Raw genomic sequence first — 21,954 nt, 5'->3', positions numbered from 1 at the left:
AAGACAGTAGTTCTGCAATAGCCTGTAAATTGCACATATGATGCACAGATTGCATTGGAGCCTGCAAAGCATCGCAACTGCTAAGAAAATTTAAATGTGCATATTTTTCTCTTATTAAAATAGGTGCATTTAAAGTGGCAAGAAAAAGAATGTGAATCCCTTAGAATTAACTTGTTTTAAGACATTATTTGCCATAACATTATCTGATCCTCATCTCCATCACAAAAATAGACAAACACTACTTGCTTAAACGTTAGGTTCACCTTTCGTAACATGTTACACCCATGTTCCATGATATGTCAAATTAACATATGACACCCCTGTTCCCCTCAGCTCCAACATACCCACCATATATAATTCCCATGGCAACCATGCCAATTAGTTTCACTAGTCTCTCCCCTATATTGACAACCCAAGACAATTGCACTCTTCAGTGACCCTACCGCATACTCCTGAAAATGTCTGTGTGTTTGCATGGCCCTTGCAGTCTAAACCAGAGGCAAATATGACATGGTAACAACACAGGAGCACAATTTGCAGACAGTTTTTTGAATAAGGAACTTCATGGTAAGATGATCAGGCAAAACAGAAATGTTGCGGGTTAAAAAGGATTGCAAGCAACTTTTTAAATGATATGAACATGCTAAAATGAACATGCAGTAATGTTTGCAGCAATTTGCAACTGCAAGATGTGATGTGTTTAAAATACATTCTTTGATTGTTATTACTTGCAAAATTGTGTAAAACCAAATGTATTCTTCTCTTCTGTAGGTTCCGCTCCTACCTTATCTGCCAGTTTTTAGCGTACTGGTAAATGTTTATTTAATGGTGCAGCTAAGTGGTGACACCTGGATAAGGTTTAGCGCCTGGATGGCTCTTGGTAAGTAGGATTACAATTTAAAGTTATGTTTTAGTCAAAATGAAAATTGTTTCCATGCAAGGAAGGAAGAATGGAAAACGTATTTGTGAAGCATTTCCTCTAGAGTTGAACGTGTAGCTAAAAAAAAAAAAAAAAAAAAAAAGGCTTAGAGATTTTCCAGCACAAGGACTTGCATTATTTTGCATGTTTTTTTTGGAATAGTTTTTTCTGCACTAAAGACTGTTTATTGCACAATTGTATACATTTATTTGTAGTGTATGTATTTTGCATACTTCTGCACTGTTTGGATTTATTTGCACATTGCTGTGGAGTGTGGCTTAGAGATTTTCCAGCACAAAGTTTTTTTGGAACAGCTTTTTCTGCCCTAAAGACTGTTTATTGCACAATTGTATACAGTTCGTTTCTAGTGTATGTATTTTGCATACACGGATTTTATGTATTTTTTTTTACACAGGTCATTTCTGCACTGGATTGTTGCACTTTTTAATTAATTTGTTAATTAAGTGTTATTTCACTTCTATGAAGAGTCATTTATTGATATGTTTTGCAATTATTTGGTGTTTTATGCACGCTATTTCATATAGTTTAAAATATTTTATAGTAAGCGCCCCCTCCCCCCCACCCTTTTTTATTGTTATAGCTTTTAGTGTGTGAACACTTTTTAGGTGGCTGCTACTTTTTTCATTTTTAGTATATTTTATCCCTTGTTGGTTTGCGCATTAGTTCCCCCATTTTTCATATTGTATACAGGTACCTACTTTGGGTGAATGCTTGATCATTTTGCTAGGGGCAACCGGAATAATGTCGGGTGCTTATGCAGCCAGCCAATTTAAGTCATAGTGGCATGGGATGGGTGCCTGAAGGTCCTGATAGTGAGGGGTTTGCAAGCTTAACCCCCTCCCTAACGATCAGTGTCCCCACATAGAGGGACCATGTGCTTTGCCTGAGATGTCACTGAAGAGGTGTAGAAAGAGTTTGAGGCCTTGGAAGTGGAGAAGCTTAGGAACATGTGAAGAGTTAAATTCTTGTGCCAGGAGAATCTTATTATGTCACTGGAAGTGAGGTGACATGTCTTGCTGTGCTGGTGGAGTGTGGTATAGGCTTCACAGTACCCATACAGAGTTTCTACATCCATTTGGTGAAGTTACAGAGCAGCCCAATATGAGGTATGCGCAATAAAAAGAGGAATGTACAGAACTGTGCAAGTACAGCATGCTTGCTTCTATTCAGTGTGCTTCTAAATCAGAGCTCAGTGGCCTCCACTTTGAGTACAGGCATTAGTGAGCGCTACTGTCGAGTGTTAAGTCCTGCCCACATACTAAATGTTTCATAAGATATTTATTCTCATCCCAAGAGGTTAATGCTTTGTTATGTTCATTGGTTTTGCAAACACCATTTTCAGACAGCACTGCAGGTATTAAAGGGGTGGTAAACCCTCATGGTTTTTCACCTTAAAACCTTCTGTGGCGGTGCTGTAGCCCCCCGCCCCCATTTTACTTACCTGATCCTGATCTTTCTCTGGCCAGGAATATGCACACCTGATTGGATAGATTGATAGCAGCAGAGCTGTTGGCTCCCAATCCAGTGACGCGGGGGGTGGGGTTGAAGCCTGCATTCTGTGTCAGTGGACACAGAAGCAGGACTCAGGAGAGCGCCTGTACGGGTGTCGACCTTAGGAGAGCTTTTTCCAACGTGGGCACTCGATGTGGGGAGGAGCCACCAGCTCTGGCGGGGGACCCCAGAAGAGGCAGATTTGAGCCACTCTGTGCAAAACGAACTGCATAGCGGAGGTAAGTATGACAGGTTTGTTATTTAAAAAAAGAGGGTTTACAACTCCTCTTTAAAGGGGTTGTAAACCCTTTACAACCACTTTAACCTACAGGTAAGCCTAGATTAAGGCTTACCTGTAGGTGCTTGAAATATCTCCCAGACCTGCATGGTCTAGGAGATATTTGCAAATCACCGTACGGCAATTTGTTCTGCGCATGCGCCAGAGTTAGAAAGGGCACGCTGTGCCCTTTCTAACTCGGGTCATGCCGTGAGTGGAGGCTCCCATGCGCATGGGAGTGACGTCACGAGACATCACGCGACTCTGGCCACTCACAGAGCCGGAGTTCGCGGGCCCCGGAAGGAAGAGGGATGAAGAATGGACGCTTGCTACTCGCGAGGAAGACAGGGACATTGCGGGCTTCTCCTGCAGGTAAGTGTCACATAATGGGCTACTATGCGATGCATAGTAGCCCATTATGCTAGGCAGGGAAACAAAAAGGAAGTAACACTCATCAGGGTTTACTTCCTCTTTAAAGAAAGCAAATGCTTGTGCTTATCAGTGTATTTTGCAATTATATGTACTGTATTTATTGGCGTATAACACTCACTTTTTTACCCTGAAAATAGAGTGTAAACTGTGCCAGCGTGTTATACGCAGGGGGGTGTAGAACGTTTTTTTCCTGAAACTTCCCTCTGAAAGTTAGGTTGCGTGTTATACGCCTGTGCGTGTTATACGCCGATAAATACGGTAACTAGAATAGACTTTTAGTTTTGGCTAGAGTAGGAAGAGGCTAAAACTTCTGGCTATACATGCATTGTAAAACCCATACCAATTAATGTTTTGCTGTCTGTGCCCTGTTGAGGAGATTTTCTTTCAATTCCTTTCCCAGAGACGGAAACAGAAGTAAAAGAAAATCTCTGAAAAAGTGCAGGGAATTCACCTCTTGGACAGGTGTCACCCAGGTATCCAATTGGAAGATTTACCCATCACATTCTGTTAATGACAATGGTCACTGGGTCAAACAGAGTGGGTGAATATCCCCATTGGGCATACAGAAAGCATAAAAACCTAATTGCAATCAATCCATCCCGAACTTGCTGGCTTTCTTCTTTTTTGTTTAATACAGTGCACGATGTCTACCAAAATAATTATTATTAAACATTTTTTTGCAGGTTTTCTGATTTACTTTGCTTATGGCATTAGACATAGTCTTGAAGGGAAACCCAAAAAAGAAGATGATGATGATGATGGTGATTCAGAAAACAGTGGTATGGAAGAAAAAACTCCAGAAAAGGAAAATGAAGAGGAAAATGCCAAAGAAAGTGACCATTTTATTTTACGTGAAAGGACAAGTGAATGCTAGTGATTAGCAAGTCTTGAAAGAATAGAAGAGGCCTCTTTCATGCCGCACACTGCACCTGCATTAGGATAAGTTGTCCAGTGTTTGATATTAAAAGAACTGTGTGCAAAATGCTGGAACGATGACAGATCACAGTGGGATAGAACTCTTTTCTGTGGATCCATGTGTTCTACCAAAAATAACATAGTTGTAACTCTGTTTTCCATGTCTCCGTAGAAATATGAGAGGTGTTTTGAGGTCTTGCTGCTAAATTGCTTTATTTTAAGTGTACATATCATACTGTGCAAGAGCTTTTCAGCGACTGAATGAAAGTTAAAATGTGAGAAGCTCAAATAGAAAAATGATTTTTGTTACTTTTTTTTTTTTTAATTAGGCAGCATGCCACATTCCCGAACGTCTTTTTTTAATTTAAATTGAATGTACAAACATAGCTTATTTTTTTTATTAGCACTAGTTTATTATTGTTATTGGGATAATCACCTTCAAATCTACACAACAGATGTTTCTCAGGAATGATTTTTACTTTTTTAAATGAGTCTTAACTTTGCATTGGGAAACTTGCTTGCAGCGTTAAGGTAATTATATCTACTGAGCTAGCAAGTATGCCCATGCATATATACAGGGGCTGGACTGATTGTAGTATTTCCCAGTTTTTTAAATAATGCAAAGCCATAACCTTGTAACCTTTTCTCACTCAATATGAAACATCTCTAATATCGACATTAATCTATAGATGGGTTACAATCTTTTTTATGCATTATCACCACTGCCTTATGAGAAGTCAGTACTGCGCAATGTTTTTTACAGTTAAATAAAACTTAGTATCCCATACTTACCAAGAAGCCAGGTCAGATATGACTGACAGTCATTATTTCCAATGGTCTGAACCATCCAGCAGTTTAATTTTGTTGATATGCAGTGTGAGCATGTCATACAAAAGAATCCTGAGGTAACAGAATAAACACATCATCATTTTCTAAAATGTTTAACCATTGACATGTATTTTTTTTTTTCCGGGGATAAAACATTAGCACCCCACAATGTATATAATTATTTATTTTATTCTGATAAATCGAGAATAAAAAGCCAATGTGTTTTGCAGTTTTGTACATTACCCCCTTCCTCCGAACCTGAAGTGGTTATTGGAATGGAAAATGGTGGACACGGAGGAATAATGTGGTCATTGAATAACTCTTTATTGAAAAAAAGATTCAGCAGCTAGCTGAGAGGACTTCTGAAGTGTGTTTCAGTAGAAGGAGGAATTACTTCTGCTTTTTTTTCTCCCGTGGACCAATTTTCATCCAATAAGTATTTAAATCCTTTATGAATGGGGTAATGTAAAAACTCCCAAATTGTGTTGGCTTTGTATCCTGGATTTATCATTGTGAGAAACAATTTTGGTCTCTAAAACCATGGGTAATACTTTTGTTTCATCCTAAACCCCTGGACCTTTCTCAAAGTGTCTTTTCCGAGGCCATTGTGTGTGTAGGAACTACGTGACCAGGGTCAATGCGCTCTACAACTGACTCTATTTCGCATCGCACTGTGATTTTGGACTAATAGTGGATGCAGCACCTCTCATCTGCATCTCCTGAATATTTTACATAAGAGCCTTTGGAAACTAACTGTTAGCTATAAAATGAAATACTTTTTTCCAAACCAAGGGTGGAAATTTTAGAAACCAACCAATGAAAACCTCAGGGTTAATTTTTGCTGTAATAAGCAGAATTGACTTGGGTGAACCGAAAAAGTTATTATCCTTGAACCCAATTTTGTGCTCAGACGATGGTATCCTCTACTAGGTATTCTTGGAACTTGTTCATACCAGATGCATTGGAAAATACCTGCATGTGTTTTTATTATCTATACGTTGTTTTAGGTCACTTTTTAAGGAGCCTATTTATTTGTGTTAACTTGCAGTTATATTTTTGGTGTTTGCCCTGTTGGAATAATTTCACAATTCGCATACAGTGGAACCTTGGATTACAAGCATAATCCATTCCAGGAGTATGCTTGTAATCCAAAGCACTAGCAAATCAAAACAAAGTTCCCCATAGAAGTCAATGAAAACAAAGATAATTTGTTCCGCATTGACTTCTATGGCATGCAATACTGCATGTAACCAGAGGTTGGGGGGGGCGCCGGAAAGCCTCGGCTCCGAACCATTCCGAGTGTCATCGGTGCCCCCGCCCCTCTGGCCGAATGCGGTACTGCACACCCCATTGGCTTGAATTCTGCTCGTTTTGCGAGACAACACTCGCAAACCGAGTCAGAATTTAAAATAAAATTGCTCGTTATTCAAAATGCTCATTAACTGCGTTACCCGTAAACCAAGGTTCCACTGTAATTACATTGGTGACCTATTAGTTACATGGAAGACGTGTGCAAATTAGGCAGGTCAATGAGAGGTCAGAAGTGCTTTTCAGTGTGTTTTTCCAAGTCAAAGTATTAAAAAAGGTCAGCATGGTAATTGGTCTATAAGCATTTTCAGGATAGGCCATGGGAAAAAGGACATAATTCAAACCACAGGAATTACAGTGTAAGAGATGCAGCCCCTAACTTGTCTAGTCTTCACATGGTGCAGTGACCAGTAGCTAATCACATTTCAGTATACTGAAGTTAGATGTCTGGAAGTGAAATGATTGGCTACTATCGGTTACTTTTGTTTTCTTAAATAAGCCTTTAAAAAGTACTTAAATCTCCTTAAGAAACAAATAATGTCTCGCTTCGCTTTACCATAGTACAGCCCATCTTGATTTGTTTTAGCTGTTTTATTCAGTTTTGCTAATATAGTAATATTATTGTGACTTTGCATATAAAAAATTATTTACACTTCATCATCCACACCACCATAAACAATGTATTAGCTAATGCTAATCATCAGAGTTGGGAAGCTTACAAAAAATTAACCAGTGGTTTGTATACCGATACATTGTCTAACACTGTTACACTATTGCTTAAACTAGTCATCATATTCAGGTATGGAAATATATTTAATATTCTATGCACTGTGCTAAACCCATATGCTTTTTATGAACCAGGGTTTATCTGTTTTTCTTATATGCATATTTGCTATTTTAAAAGTGTTATTTTTGCACTTGTACATAACAAAATAATGACCCTTTAGTTAAATAGTATATATGTATTAAGTTTTCCTCAAAGTCCTACAAGTCAACTCCACTTTGGTGAAAACAATAATATAGCAAATAAAAAAATAAAAATATAGCATATACAATTGCTACACAAGCCATATTGTAATTTAATGTTATTAAAAATTACTTTATCAAACTGCAGTGCTGTAATATTCTGTAGAGTCAATGCAATATGGCTCCTGGTGTACAGAACGCCTCCAGAAATGTATTTTAATGCTTGGGTGAAAAAATGTGCACTTCTAAAGGGGTGCAGACACTGCAGCTTTTCTCATCAGAACACAGAAAGTGCAAGCTGAATAAAGTGAATTTGTCACTCCCATTCAGAATCAATCTGCGCAGGACACTGCCCAGCATAGAACTATTACTTGAGAGCAGAAACTGGCAGGAATCTACAACATAATTTGTTAAAATCCTTGCAGTGTACACTATCACCCAGAGGGGACTGCTTTTTCGTCAACAAAAGTTGAGTTACTCTTTAAGGAACAGCAGCTTACTTCCGTGCTGTCCTTTGCTGGAAACGCTGCTGCTAAATCTCCTATCTCCCCAAAGTTCAAGCACTACCTGCAGACTTCCAGTACTAGCGATGAAGTCGTTTTTTTCCACCAATAAGGCTGGGCCTGACTACTAAAGCATTGGAACCTGAAGCATCTGCAAAGCTAGTAAATTGCATTAATAAGGGAGTTATTTCAAAATGAAATTATAGTATACACTTTCAACCCTGAATTCTGTTGCTTGACCATTGTTTAAGTTCTCTTTTAACCAATATGTGAAAATTTATTACCAAATACAGAATTCCTAATGTGAATGGATTAAATATCCAGCCTTAACTTATAAAAGATAACACCAATTTATTCTGCAAAAAATAAATAAAAAAGCTGTAGTTAAATAAATGTACACAATATTATTCTTACTATATCCTTTTCCTTTTATAACTGATATACAAAATACTCTGTTATTTAAAGTATATCTGGTATAAGAATTTTGGGTTGAAATAAATACTAAATAGGGTTATAACCTATTTCCAGGTCACACATTCATTCATGATGCCAAAGTAGAGCAGTGTTATTATCACAGTATTTTATAATCTTGACACCAGTTGCTGCTGCTAAGAACCGTTTACATATTGTAGTTAAGGCCAAATAAAAAGATCGAAATAAATGTATTCAGAGAACTTTTTTTGTCTTATAGCACACTGTGCCATTATGTAAATACAATAGATATTACTAAATTAGTAACATTGATTAAAAGAAAAATATTAGCATAGTCCACACAGCTGTAAATATTATTGTTGTTTAACTTTTTTGCTCCTTTCCCTTAAAGAGGAACGGCACTCTACCTAGCCTATCCAAAAATAAAAATCTCTAACACTGGTCCCTGAAAGGACCACACATACAGAAAACTGCTGTTATTAAACATACATGTAAGAGGGAGTCCTTCAAAACAATTATCTGGGCTCCCCAATCTACATAACCAGAGCCAGCACCTAATTTTACACAGAAAATATATCTATTGCTATCTAGCAAAAACAAAAGCTTATCAAAACGTTACTACTAAAAGTCAGCAGCTACAAATGTTGCAGCTGCTGACTTTTAATATTAGGACACTTACCTGTCCTGGGCACCCCCGATGTTGGCACCCGAAGCCGATCTGTCTCTCGGGTGGAGGCGCTGCCATCTTCAGAAAGGGAATCAGGAAGTGTGTGTCTCCCAGAAGACAGCGGGGGGGGGAAAAGTAGGCACCGGATCTGGCGTAGGTTGCCACGTCAACCTATGCCCGAAAATGGGAGCAAATACCTGGATTACACAGGTATCTGCTTCCTCCTCCCCCTGAAAGGTGTCAAATGTGACACCAGAGGGGGGGAGGATTCCAAAAAGCGGAAGTTCCATTTTTGGGTGGAACTCCGCTTTAATAGCATCCCAGTCCATTCTATACCCAAACTATCTATTTTTCATTGACCTGGCCCATACTGTAAACACAGCACACAAATACATACATCATCATGTGATATTTATGTATCTATTTTAAATATATTACATATATTAATGTAGGAAAATGTATTTAACAAGATTGAAACATTCTTAATAAGCTTAGTTGAAAATACATTTGTTAATATATTGACTTGATATCATAGACTTTATTAGATGTTAGTATGGTTTATTTTATGTTAGGGTAAGTATATTGAATATAGTCAGAACATATTTTCCAAAATATTAAAATACAAATTCAGCAAAAATGTAAGCCTCTGGGGGCAAACCCACATCCATTTTTGTTAGGTCCTAACAGTTCAAAGTTCAGTTCAGTTCAACTGCGTTTGGCTTAGAAATACAGGAAAAAATACTGGATATAATGGATATAATTTATAGATTTATAATATAAGAATAAATCATTTATTTTAGCCATTCTTTGAAGCAAACAGAAGTTTTTAAGGTTATAATAAGATTACAGCCTTCATATAATCACCCCACTAATCTGGTTATACTATCACAGTAATTCCCATACTCAAAGAAACAGCGTATCAACTTTTCTCATATATGTGACATGTGGGTCGAGAGAGTATTACTTTAGTAGACAATCTATATTATTCTGTATATATAAATTAAAAATTTGTAATATCATTGTTCACCGAGGAAAATAAACTTTCAATTCTTCTGAAATTTAGTTCAGCTGCCATTGACCAAGAAGTACAATGCATACTGGGATATTCAGTGACATGTCAGCTAGAGACTGTAAATGCTTTATATATCTAGTAGTGTTTTTTTTTTTTTATTTATGGCAACTATTAAAATAATTATACATATCTAACATAGGGGTAATAACTTATTATAACTCCTAAACAATTCTGAATATAAGTAATCATAATTAAATAATTGTCTTTATTTGCAGTTAGATTTCTTAGATAATTTAACAGTGCAAATTCATTTGGGAAACACAAAGGTCACCAACAAAAATGTATACTTATACTGTCCATATTGAACTATAATGAATACCTGGTCAGCTTCTAGTAGAAATATGGTAGTTGCAGATGTGATACATCATAAATCTTAGCAATCAATCACAAGGCCGTTTTCAACAGGCTGACCTTTGCTATCTATTTTTGTTACACAGAACAGCATTACATTTTGCTCCATTGTTAAAATAAAACTAAATGTGCATTTTTTTTATTTTTATTATTATTAAATGTGCCCTTCTGTTTCTGAGATTATTCATTTTATAATGAATGAATGAATGAATGAAAAACTTATATAGCGCGGCACATGCGAACTGAATCGCCTCTGGGCGCTTGTTGTTAGTGTCTCATGCCTTTCAGAAAAGCAGGGTTTTGATCTGCCTTCTGAAAGACAGGTGGTTTTGCTCCAACCGAATGCTGGTTGGTAAAGCATTCCAAAGCCTGGGGCCCTGGAAAGCAAACCTTCTTTCTCCTTTGGACTTGTATTTGGTTATAGGAACCTTGACCAGATTTTGGTCGGTGGAACGCAGAATGCGGCTGCAATTGTGCGGTTTGATCTTATCGCATAGATATCTAGGAGCCTTCCCATGGATGCACTTATGTGTCAGGCAGAGTGCTTTGAATGCAATTCTGTCTTTCACTGGCAGCCAGTGAAGGGATCTCAGTGAAGGTGAGATTGATTCCCAAGATTTTTTCCCAGTCACCAGTCTAGCGGCCGTATTCTGTACGACTTGGAGACGAGCGATTTGGTACTTGGGGAGCCCGAGGTAAAGGGCATTTGCATAGTCCAGTCTGGAATTCACGATAGATCCCACCACGACTGCTACGTCTTCTTTGGGAATAAATGGAATCAGTCTGCGTAGTAGGCGCATCAAATGGTGCGCCCCGCTGACTACTGACCCTATTTGTGCGTCCATTGTCATGAAGGTGTCAAACGTGACTCCCAGACTTTTGACTTTGGAGCTAGGGGCGAAACAGCTGGAAAATATTGACATCTCTATTGGCTATAGCGACCAGATGTTCAAACTTTTCAGCTGCACTGGGCAACACAAATACCATTCTTAAATGAATATACATTTTAAATAATAAGTCTAAATCACCCTCTTTTAATAATATACAATGAATTTTATTTCAAGGTTGAGTTCCAGGCAAATGTAAATAATACACTTTTAATTAAAAGCTGTGGTAGATAGTATAGCCTTCAGCTCAGTGAGCAGTTTGTTAACGTTCTAGAAATGTATCACCTCAGACAGGTTATCACCTATGTGACAAAATCCTCTCAATGCATTCATTAATTTAAACATTGCTCTGCAAGCTGACACAGGTCAGAAACATGTAAGATGTAAAAATAGGAGAAAACTGTCCTCAATGATTTAAAGCAATGCTGCAGACTGCTACCCTTGCAGTATTTAAAGAACAGCATTTAACACAACATATTTTTCACTATTTTTCTGCTGCTGCCAAACATATTTGTCAGGATCCATTGTCACAGTAGTATTTGTTGGTTCTAAAGCTATACAATGTCACTGAATTATCACAGAGTTGTGGCTTATTCTGGATATGTGGTGTTTTTATTGTTACTCGCCTTTTTTACCTTTTTTTTTTGTATTTAAAACAAACCAAGTCCCCCGTACAAATGGTAATGTTTTACCTCAGAAATTAGCTATTACTTCTGCTGTTTAATGCTTGTGTGTGTGAATTGTTTAATGGAAGAAAGTTTTATTTGTTATGCAATGTCTAGGTTTTTTGGAAAGTCAATGTGCCTTTTATTGTGCTGTCTATTGTTTTAAATACATTGGGGCAGATCCTCAATGAAATTACGCCGGCATATCTGTTCATACGCCGCGTAATTTCAAATTTTGCGCGTCGTATCTTTGTTTTGGTATCCACCAAACAAGATACGACGGCATCTGTGTTAGATCCGACAGGCGTACGCCTTAGTACGCCGTCGAATCTAAGATGCAACTTTCCAGCGGCCGCTGGGTGGCGTTCACGTCGTAATCCGCGTTGAGTATGCAAATTAGCTTTTTCCGACGATCCATGAACGTACGAGCGGCCATCGCATTCTTTTACGTCGTTTCCGTTTGGCTTTTTCCGGCGTATAGTTAAAGCTGCTATCTGGTGGCGTACTCAATGTTAAGTATGGCCGTCGTTCCCGCGTCTAATTTTGAAAATTTTACGTCGTTTGCGTAGGTCGACCGTGAATGGGGCTGGATGCCATTTACGTTCACGTCGAAAACAATGACGTCCTTGCGACGTCATTTGGAGCAATGCACCCTGGGAGTTTTGACGGACGGGGCATGCGCAGTTCGTTAGGCGCGGGGACGCGCTTTTATTTAAATGAAACACGCCCCCTACTCGCCGCATTTAAATTCCGCGCCCTTACGCCGCGAGAGATACACTACGCCGCCGGAACTTACGGCGCAAATTCTTTCAGGATTCAAAGATTTGCAAAGTAAGTTACAGCGGCGTAGCGTATCTCACATCTCCGCCGGGCGCAGCGTAGGTATGTGGATCTGCCCCATTCTCTTTGCTTTATTAAATAAGCAAACAAATGAGCCGATCTCATATTTATTACAGTTTAGCCTGTTATAGTAAATTCTAGTCAGTGGGGGTAATACTCACCTGTAACTTTGGAGGCCCAGAGTAAGCCAGTTCAGTGATGGGTCTTATAACAGGGTCTTACGTAAAGCTGGGTACACTTGGTCAGTTTTTTTTTTTTCCATTCAGCCAGTGGATTGAACAACAAAAAAAACATAACAGATTCATGCATCCACACAAATGAGGTAGATGGAGGAATTCCTCCTCCAATGACATTGTAGTAGGCACTCTCCCCTGTGAGAATAAACGAATCAGCACTGCAGCCGATTGGCTGCAGCTGCTGATTGAAGGTTTTCCAGCAGGTCTGTTTAATAGAAGCTGATTAAACTGTCAAACAGGGAGGGCTACATACAGATGGAAATTCAGCCAGTCCCTGCTGAACCAGATGATTTTTTTTTTTCGAATTTGATCAGATTAATTTTATTTTTGTTAAACGATTGTTTTTTTTTTTTCAATGCTTTTATTAAGGTTTTGCAATGTACACAAAAAGTAACATATAACAAATAGCGTTTGTATGTTCTTATTACATACAATGTTCAGTCAGAAAGTTGGAAAGTGTTAAACAATAGTTAAGTAAACCAAGTATTACATATATCCTTATGAATTTCGGTTCGGGTCAAGCCCAACTGGTAATGATGTTGAGATATTGGAGGGGTTCCTAATAGGAGTGTGCGGAGAAACCGGGCTCACCACCAAAGCACCCAAACACCCCTATTGGGGTCAAACTGTGAGTAACCGCCTGAACTTTGATCCATGTGTACCCAGCTTTTTGAATACACTGATGACACTGTCATTTATATAGGTTTATCTGAAACCTGTACAGGCTCTATAAACTTAATGTATACACAGACTAGCACAAGCAATCAACGCCATCAGCGTGTTTTTCATTATGGGTCTTTTTGTTGACTTGGGAAAACAAGAAGGCCTGTAAATGTCTAGTTTTTCTGTAACGCTCTGCCTTATTTGTTAAAGAGAATTTATAATAATCTGTGCAGTAAGCGGTAGCAATTAAAGGGGTTGTAAAGGAAAAAAATGTTTTTCATAATAAGCATCCTTTACCTGCAGACATTCCTCTTTTCACTTCCTCATTGTTCGTTTTTGCTCAGAAGTTGCTCTATTTCTTCTCTGTTCTGTTCACTTCCTGCTTGTCTGATTTTACTGACCACCTTGAAGGGAGGCTTTACTGCGGTGGTCAGTAACCTGCTCGCCCCTTCCTGGGAACTATATCTGTGTGGCAGGACGCTCTCTACATGTTAGAGACTTCAAGGAGGTGTGAATTACTGGGTGTGCCACAATTCATACTGGGAAATTTAGTTCTTACATGAACAAGCGATGCAAACCAGAAAGTGAATGAGAGAACAGAAACTAGAACGCCGGAGGTGATATAGATGAAGGAATTTAATAGGTATTTACTCGTTTTTTAAGAGAATCATTACACTATTCTGTCTGTCTACCTTGCAGACATTAATTTTAGGCAAAAATGTTTTTTCCTTTACAACTCCTTTAATTAAATTCACTGTGCTGCTCAGACCAGCAAAAGATTGCTTCTGATTGGCTGTTATGTGTTACTACGTATAAAGGTGATATATAATGATTTTGTATATACTTTCTTTCTTTATGTTGTTAGGGACTGAAGCAAAATATATTTTTTATGTCAGGCCTCATTTTACATGTCTTGCTCTCTTGAAAAAGTAAAAAATGTCTAAAGAGATGAGTAGCATACACAGAACTGAATGACTTATTATGGTGACCCATGCCTTATCGAACAGTTTAATCTGAAGGCTCAGTGAGAAAGACTTTGTTTACTGCTCTGTCTGTCTAGCTAGCCCACTGTGCTTTTGGAGTCTGAGAATGAGTTACATAATACGTTTTGGTGGTTTTCTGTGTTTGTGTACAACAGGTGCTCTTTAAAATAAGCTGCGCTTCTGCGTTTCATTTGCTTCCTACACTTCCTGAGCTCACAGACAAGGACATCATGGGGGGATGCATAGATAGACTTCTCTAGTAGAGAGATTGCCCAACACTAGCCTATTTCAGGTATGGTGGGACCTAAAAGAAAATCACTGCCATTTTCTGTGGAGTATTGTCACTTGTCACAAATTTCCTGTACAGAAGTACCACAGACTGGTCATCCGCCATTTGTAAAACATGCATTCTTTGTTGTCTGCCAAAATGTGTGCAATGGATCGAGGACACAAATTAGACTACTGGTGTGTGAATTGTATGTTTGGTAATTTTACTCCTGTGTATTGCTGCTTTTCTACAGATTCCTGTGATGTGAACTACAAACATGTGCCAAACTTATTTTTCTTGTATTTCTGTTTTCCCCTTCTCATGCTATATAAGACAAGTGCATCCTGTTATAAATATATATCTGTCAAAATGTAAGCAAATATTTTCATTGTTGTAATATATGCTTTATAAAACCTGTATCCTGTACTCTTTCTGTATTTTTTATAATATATAAAATTTGAGAGAAAAACCTGTTGTGTGTGTGTGCTTTTCAATAATGTTTCATTATAATGCACATATTGATATACAATCTGAGACTAAAATAAATGTAACTTGTTCTGTACATTATTTTATTTGGTGAGTAGTGATGACATCACCCACATTTTGAAAGTAGTGTAACCTTTGCCATGGGGCTATGTCTGAAAACTTTCCATTACTCAAATCTGAACCGCTCTGAAAATACAGTGTGACTAAACTCAAAGAAAAAAAGGGGAACTTTTCCTTGAAATTCTAAAAATATTATAAAGTGTCTTTGCCATTTGTTTAGCTCTAAAAATTGTATAACTAAGTTTCTTGTGCAGCCTGACAGCAATAGAACCAATTTGTGGGCTTATAGAGCCTCTGCGCCATTGTTGCTATGGCGGTATGTTTTGGGTCATTGTCATGCTGGAAGTCCCATCCATGACCCATCCCTGACCCATCTTCAGTGTTCTGGCTGAGAAGGTTCTCATCCAAGATGCACATGCTCAGGGCCGGATTCCAGACAAGGCCAGGCCTCTCATATCGAGAGTTCCCCCCTGTCATGCGGATGGTGAGAGGAGAAAAAACAGAGGGAAGAGGAGGTTAGATAGTTCTTGGCAGCAGCAACCCCCCTCCCGGTTCTCAATGTCATTTTGTCATTTTCGGCAGCAGCACCCCCCAAAGCTCAATGTCATTTTTGGCAGCAACACCCCCCCCCGCTTCTCAGTTTCCTGCCGAAAAAGTCCCCCGGAGGTTAATGTCCCCCCTGTACTGTGCAGGTGCAGGCGGCATTGAAGGACCTGGCCTTGGGGCGGCAAAGGGAGTAAATCCGGGCCTGCACATGCTTCCCTTCTGCTGTGTAAGTAAATGTCTACACACGGCTCAATGGGTAGCATATTTCCTAACTGGCCTTAGTTGGAGATACGTTTTGTGACCTCGTCTCAGCTTTTTCAGACCACGCAGGGTAGATTAAAACTGTCAGACAAGGATCTGTCAGTATGGCGTTGGTGGGTGGATGATATTCTTATCTGACAGCTCTACTCTGTTTTCCATGGCCTGGCTGTGGCCCTGAAAAAGCTGCATCAATGTTACAGGACATGTGACCTGCTTAGCCATGCTGCAGGGAAGAAGAAAAAAACACATGTGACCTCCACTATAAAGAGACAGAAAAGGTATTTAATAATAAATGCCAAAAGCATTTAAAATGTAAATCAGTGGCTGCTACTGTGCCATATCATTTAGATGTGGGAGCACTAGCAGGGTTTAGAACCGTTGTAATGGGTATCTAAAGAAAAAAACTCCTGGCAGGTTTATTATTTTGTTAGCGTTCTGTTGCAGAGACACAACATGAAAGGAGAGGAATATTCCCAAAGTGAGGGGAATTAGAAAAGAAGGGAAGTTGGGACTTTAAATTAAATGTGTGGCGTTCAGTGGGTAATTGGTAAGTACATACAGTGGGTAAAATAATTATTTTACCCACTGTAGATTTTGTATAATCTTTATCATAGGTGTATTTTAAATGATCGAGGCAGAATATCAACCAAAGATAGAAAAAAACACACAATACAAATGTTATAAATTAAGTTGTAGTTCAGTGAGTAAAATAAGTATTTGATCCCGAAAGCAAAATATAACTTAGTACTTGGTGGAGTTACTCGGTGTGTGAGCACCTTTTAGTAGTGGCTGCTGCTTGCTCTGTGGCAAGCACAGAGGTAAGACGTTTCTTGTATTTTTATTCCTCCAAACACGGCAAGCTCAATTTTGGTCTCATCTGTCCACAGAACTTACTCCCAATCTTTCTCTGAATCATTTAGATGTTAATTGGCAAATTTCAGATGGGCCTGTACATGTGCCTTCTTGAGGAGGGGGACCTTGCAGGTGCTGTAGGATTTCAATTCATAGCGGCGTATTATGTTTTTTTGGTGACTGTGGCCCCAATTGCTTTGAGATCATTCACAAGCTCCTCCCTTGTAGTTCTGGGCTAATCCCTCACTTTTCTCATGATCATCCTTACCCCATGAGGCAAAATCATGCATGGAGCTCCAGACTCAGGCCCCGTACACACGTCCGAGAAACTCGACGGGCAAAAAAACATCGTTTTGCTCGTCGAGTTCCTTGTGAATTGACCAACGAGGAAATAGAGAACATGTTCTCTATTTGGCTCGACAAGTTCCTCGGCGGGTTTCTCGGCGAAAAGTGTACACACGACCAGTTTTCTCGGCAGAATACGTCTCGCATCAAGTTTCTTGCTGAATTCTGCCGAGAAACCCGGGCCTAAGGGTGTTTTATGGTTATTTTCTATTTCTTCCATTTGTGAAAAATCGCTCCAACAGTTGTCTCTTTCTCACCAAGCTTCCTCTGATGGTCTTGTAGCCCAATCCATTCCCAGCCTTGTGCAAGTCTACAATCTTGCCCCTGACATCCTTTCACGGTTCTTTGGTCTTGCCCATGATAGTGAGGTTGGAATGGAAGAAAGAAATTCTGTGGAAAGTTGTCTTTTATACACATAACAAGTTGTCGTTAGGAGCACCTTCTTAAATTGACATTACTAATCTGTGTACCCCATGAGCACATACTGTAGCCAGTCTGTAGGAGCCAGAATTATTGTTGATTGTAGGGGATGGAATACTTTTTTTTCTCACTGAACTTCAACTCAATTTATAGCATTTGCATCATGTGTTTTTTGTTGATTTTTGGCTGATATTCTGTCTCTACCATTTAAAATACACCTATGATAAAAAATGACAGACCCTTCATTTCTTTGTAAGTGGGCAAACTTACAGAATCTACAGGGGATCAAATAATTATTTTCCCCACTGTATAATTACATTTGATCATTCATAAATATACACAAGTATATAGATAACATAATATAGTATGAGAGATACTGATGTTGAGAGCAGGTATATTTAAGGGACTCATCAAAAAATTGCATGATTACAATATTCATCCCAGGTACAAATGTTTCCATTAATTTCAACTGGATCATAACATTCTAAAACGTATGGGTATGGGATTAAGAACTGATAGTATAACAGGATATCAATAAACAATAGGTACATAGTAAACAGAAATACAACAAGATAAACGCATAGTTGTATGAAAAAATTGCATCAAAACGGCTTGACGCGTTTCGTAAAATTCGCTTCACTTTCTCAGGAGCAGATGTATGCTAGTCTGCAAAAGATATAAACAAAAATGAGGAAGGCTTTTTGCCAAACATGTCAGGTTTAAAGATCAACATGTAGTACAGTGGACAGGGGGTTGTCTGGGGATGTCTGCACTGGGAGCTGTTGGAGTACTGCCTGTGTATGCCAAGGCTCACAAGTGAAGGCGTCAAGATAATTGTGGATCTCCATTGTGTACTTAATGGGGATTAATCTAACGATCCCGAATAAAATCTGTAAAAAATATTGTATATATATATATATATAATTAAAGTGATCAATATAGTTATTGGGTGATAGCATATGTAGTGCAACTACTAATTGGATCCCAGGAAAAGCCCAGTGCAAAAAAATATGTGTATATGTCTCAATACAGATATAAAATGATAAAACATAATTAGAATAAAAACAGTAAAAACTATAGTGGGATAGGGGGTATGTGAATGAACATATTCCCAGAACAAAGAAAACAAATAATAGATCTTCGCTGTAAATTTGAGGGGTAGATCTGAAATGAGGGAAAGCTCTGCTAAAATTATCCAATCATGTGCAAGCTAAAATGCTGTTTTTAATTTTCCTTGCACATCCTCCTCGGATCTACAGCGACTGTACTTCCAAGTGCACTTTGCACTTGCAGTTTTCACTTGTAGTGCAAAGTGGATTTGCCTTTCGTAAATAACCCCCATAGTTTCTTGCATGTTATCATTATCATCATTATTATGTTATGTTGCCTACCTCGAAAATGTTGCTGTTTTTATTAGGGCTGTTACTGATTACAATTTTCGTGTTCGATTAATCGTTTTTTTTTTATCGATTAATCGACTGATTTCGATTAATTATAACGCACATACATTTTTTGGATCACCACCATATATAGTCCCCACTGTAATATCCACAGACATCTCCCCTCCTGTAATATCCACAGACATCTCCCCCACTGTAATATCCACAGACATCTCCCCCCACTGTAATATCCACAGACACCCCCCAGTATAATATCCACAGACATCTCCCCAGTGTAATATCCACAGACATCTCCCCCACTGTAATATCCACAGACACCCCCCCAGTATAATATCCACAGACATCTCCCCAGTGTAATATCCACAGACATCTCCCCCACTGTAATATCCACAGACATCTCCCCCGTTGTAATATCCACAGACATCTCCCCCGCTGTAATATCCACAGACATCTCCCCCACTGTAATATGGTCCACATCTTCCCCACTGTAATATGGTCCACATCTCCTCACTGTAATATGGTCCACATCTCCCCCACTCTATAGGAAGAGTAGTGCTTACTTAGTCTTACCAGGGAAGCTGGCCGAACACGAGCAGTTGAGGCCGGGTGATGACGTCAGCGTGCCGCTCTAGGCTCACCTAGGCCGCCGCCGGGTAGACCAAGATGGCCACCGCTTCGGGAGCTAGGCCAAAGCCGTGGCCTTTCCTATGGCCGAGGCAGCAGCGGAGCTCCACGGATCACATGGTGTGCCAATCCCCCACTGTAATATCCACAGACATCTCCCCCACTGTAATATGGTCCACATCTCCCCCACTGTAATATGGTCCACATCTCCCCCACTGTATAGGAAGATTAGTGCTTACTGGCCGAGGCAGCAGCGGAGCTCTGCGGATCACGTGCCAATCCGCATATGGTGACCCGTTCGGATCACGGATCATTTACAATCCATTGCATCACTAGTACCGATCAAAAATTTACGATTAATCGAGGAATTAATCTTTCATTTCCACAGCTCTAGTTTTTATGCTTGTGACATAAAACACATCAATGGTACTATACCCTGCCGCATACAGTTGGAGCACCACTGCGTTGCAGGAACCAACGCAAGATGGCATGCTTTCCTACAATGCCCAAAAATGTGCTGGCTCTTTGCAGAGGTGTGTTGATGCCATTAATTCTTAATAGCATCCCCACACATCTAGTTAATGCGCACACAAAGTACTGCGGTATGGTTTTTGGTGCATCAAATTAAAAAAAATATGCCAGTAACTTCTTTTGCCTGTTTCTTTGAATTTGAATGTAATAGCCTGCCCTGAACGTGATGCGAAGAACTGAAAAAAAACATACATGCTCTGTCACACCAGCAAGGTGTGAATGGAACCTAAGGCAAGTAAGTTCACAGGCTGATTTCTGTTATATATATTAAAGAGTCTATTTAGGTAGAATTCTAGCTGCAAGATTATTATGCATACATCATCTGGGTATTTTGCCTTGGTGTGACATTAGAAATTAGGTATAGATCAAAGTTATAGGATTATATGCCCATACTGATTTTATAGGAGTTAATAAAAGTTTCAATTATTTATGAAAGTTGACTTGCTTTTATTTTTTTTGCTATATTTGGACAACAATGAATATAACACTTGTTTTGCTGCGTACACACGATCAGATTTTCCAATGAAAAAAGTCAGATGGACTTGTTTCATCGGAAATTCCGATCGTGTGTGGGCCCCATCTGACTTTTTAGATTCTTCCAATGGAAAAAAATCCGCTGGGAAAATTCCGATCGTCAGTGTGGAATTCCATCGGAGAAAAATCCATGCATGCTCAGAATCAAGTCGACGCATGCTCGGAAGCAATGAACTTAATTTTTCTCGGCTCATCGTAGTGTTTTACGTCACCGCATTTTGGACGGTCTTAATTTAGTCTGACAGCGTGTATGCAAGACAGAATTCCGGAATTCCGATGAAAAAATCCATCGGATTTTAGACCATCGAATACTCCAATTGTGTGTACGCGGCATTAGATTGATTTCTTCAGTTAAAGACTTAATGCCCATTGCTCAATAAAAGATTTGCTGATTTAAGCTTCTCTAAACTTGCAGTAATGTTTTATAAGGAGTCAAGTTTAGGCCCTTGATCATGTCTATGGCCCGGATTCACATACATCGGCGCATATTTATGCCGCCATAGCGTATCTCCTTTACGCTACGCCGACGCAGCGTAGAGAGGCAAGCACTGGATTCACAAAGCCAGTGCTGCCAAAACTGCGCTGGGTTTCCTAGACACAAGCCGGCGTATGTGGAAGTGGGCGTGAGCCATGCAAATTAGGCATGACCCCATGCAAATGATGGGCCGAGCGCCAGAGAGATACGAATCGCCAACTGCGCATGCGCCGCCCGTGGATGCATCCCAGTGCACATGCTCACAATCACGTCGGAACTACTCCCTAAGATATGCCGGATCACTGCCTACGGCGTGAACATAACCTACGCCTAGTCATATTCACGTCCTACGTAAACAACGTAAAATACGTTGGCTTGTGTTCCCTTTGCATGGATGCTGCTAAGTTACACCTCTTTTATAGGGCATAACTTTGCGCCAGACGTATGACTTTACGCGCACTGCGTCGGACGGACGTACCTTCCTGAATCGGCGTATCTCCCTCATTTGCATATGTGAATAGAAAATCAATGGGAGCGCCAAATACGACCAGTGTAAATATGCGCCCACTCTACGCCGGCGTAGGCAAGTTACGTCGGTCGGATGAAGCCTATTTTCAGGAGTATCTTAGTTTCTGAGTCAGGCGCACAGATACGACGGCGCATATTTTCACTTACGCTGCGTATGTCGAGATACGT

General features: G+C 39.4%; 1 protein-coding gene across 3 annotated transcripts in view; it reads left to right on the top strand.

Annotated features, from left to right (window-relative positions):
- Positions 1-5,005, top strand: part of SLC7A2 (solute carrier family 7 member 2) — a 166,848-nt gene extending 161,843 nt beyond the window's left edge. For all 3 annotated transcript variants that reach the window (XM_040334610.1, XM_040334605.1, XM_040334609.1), the window contains exons 11-12: positions 772-880; positions 3,824-5,005. In XM_040334610.1, the coding sequence (XP_040190544.1) occupies positions 772-880; positions 3,824-4,014 (300 nt within the window). In that variant the 3' untranslated portion in view covers positions 4,015-5,005. The remainder of the gene's footprint in view (positions 1-771; positions 881-3,823) is intronic.
- Positions 5,006-21,954: the final 16,949 nt, after the last annotated feature.

This window comes from Rana temporaria, chromosome 1 (assembly GCF_905171775.1).
Source record: "Rana temporaria chromosome 1, aRanTem1.1, whole genome shotgun sequence".
Taxonomy (NCBI): domain Eukaryota; kingdom Metazoa; phylum Chordata; class Amphibia; order Anura; family Ranidae; genus Rana; species Rana temporaria.
This window is presented reverse-complemented; position numbering and strand designations above follow the sequence as displayed.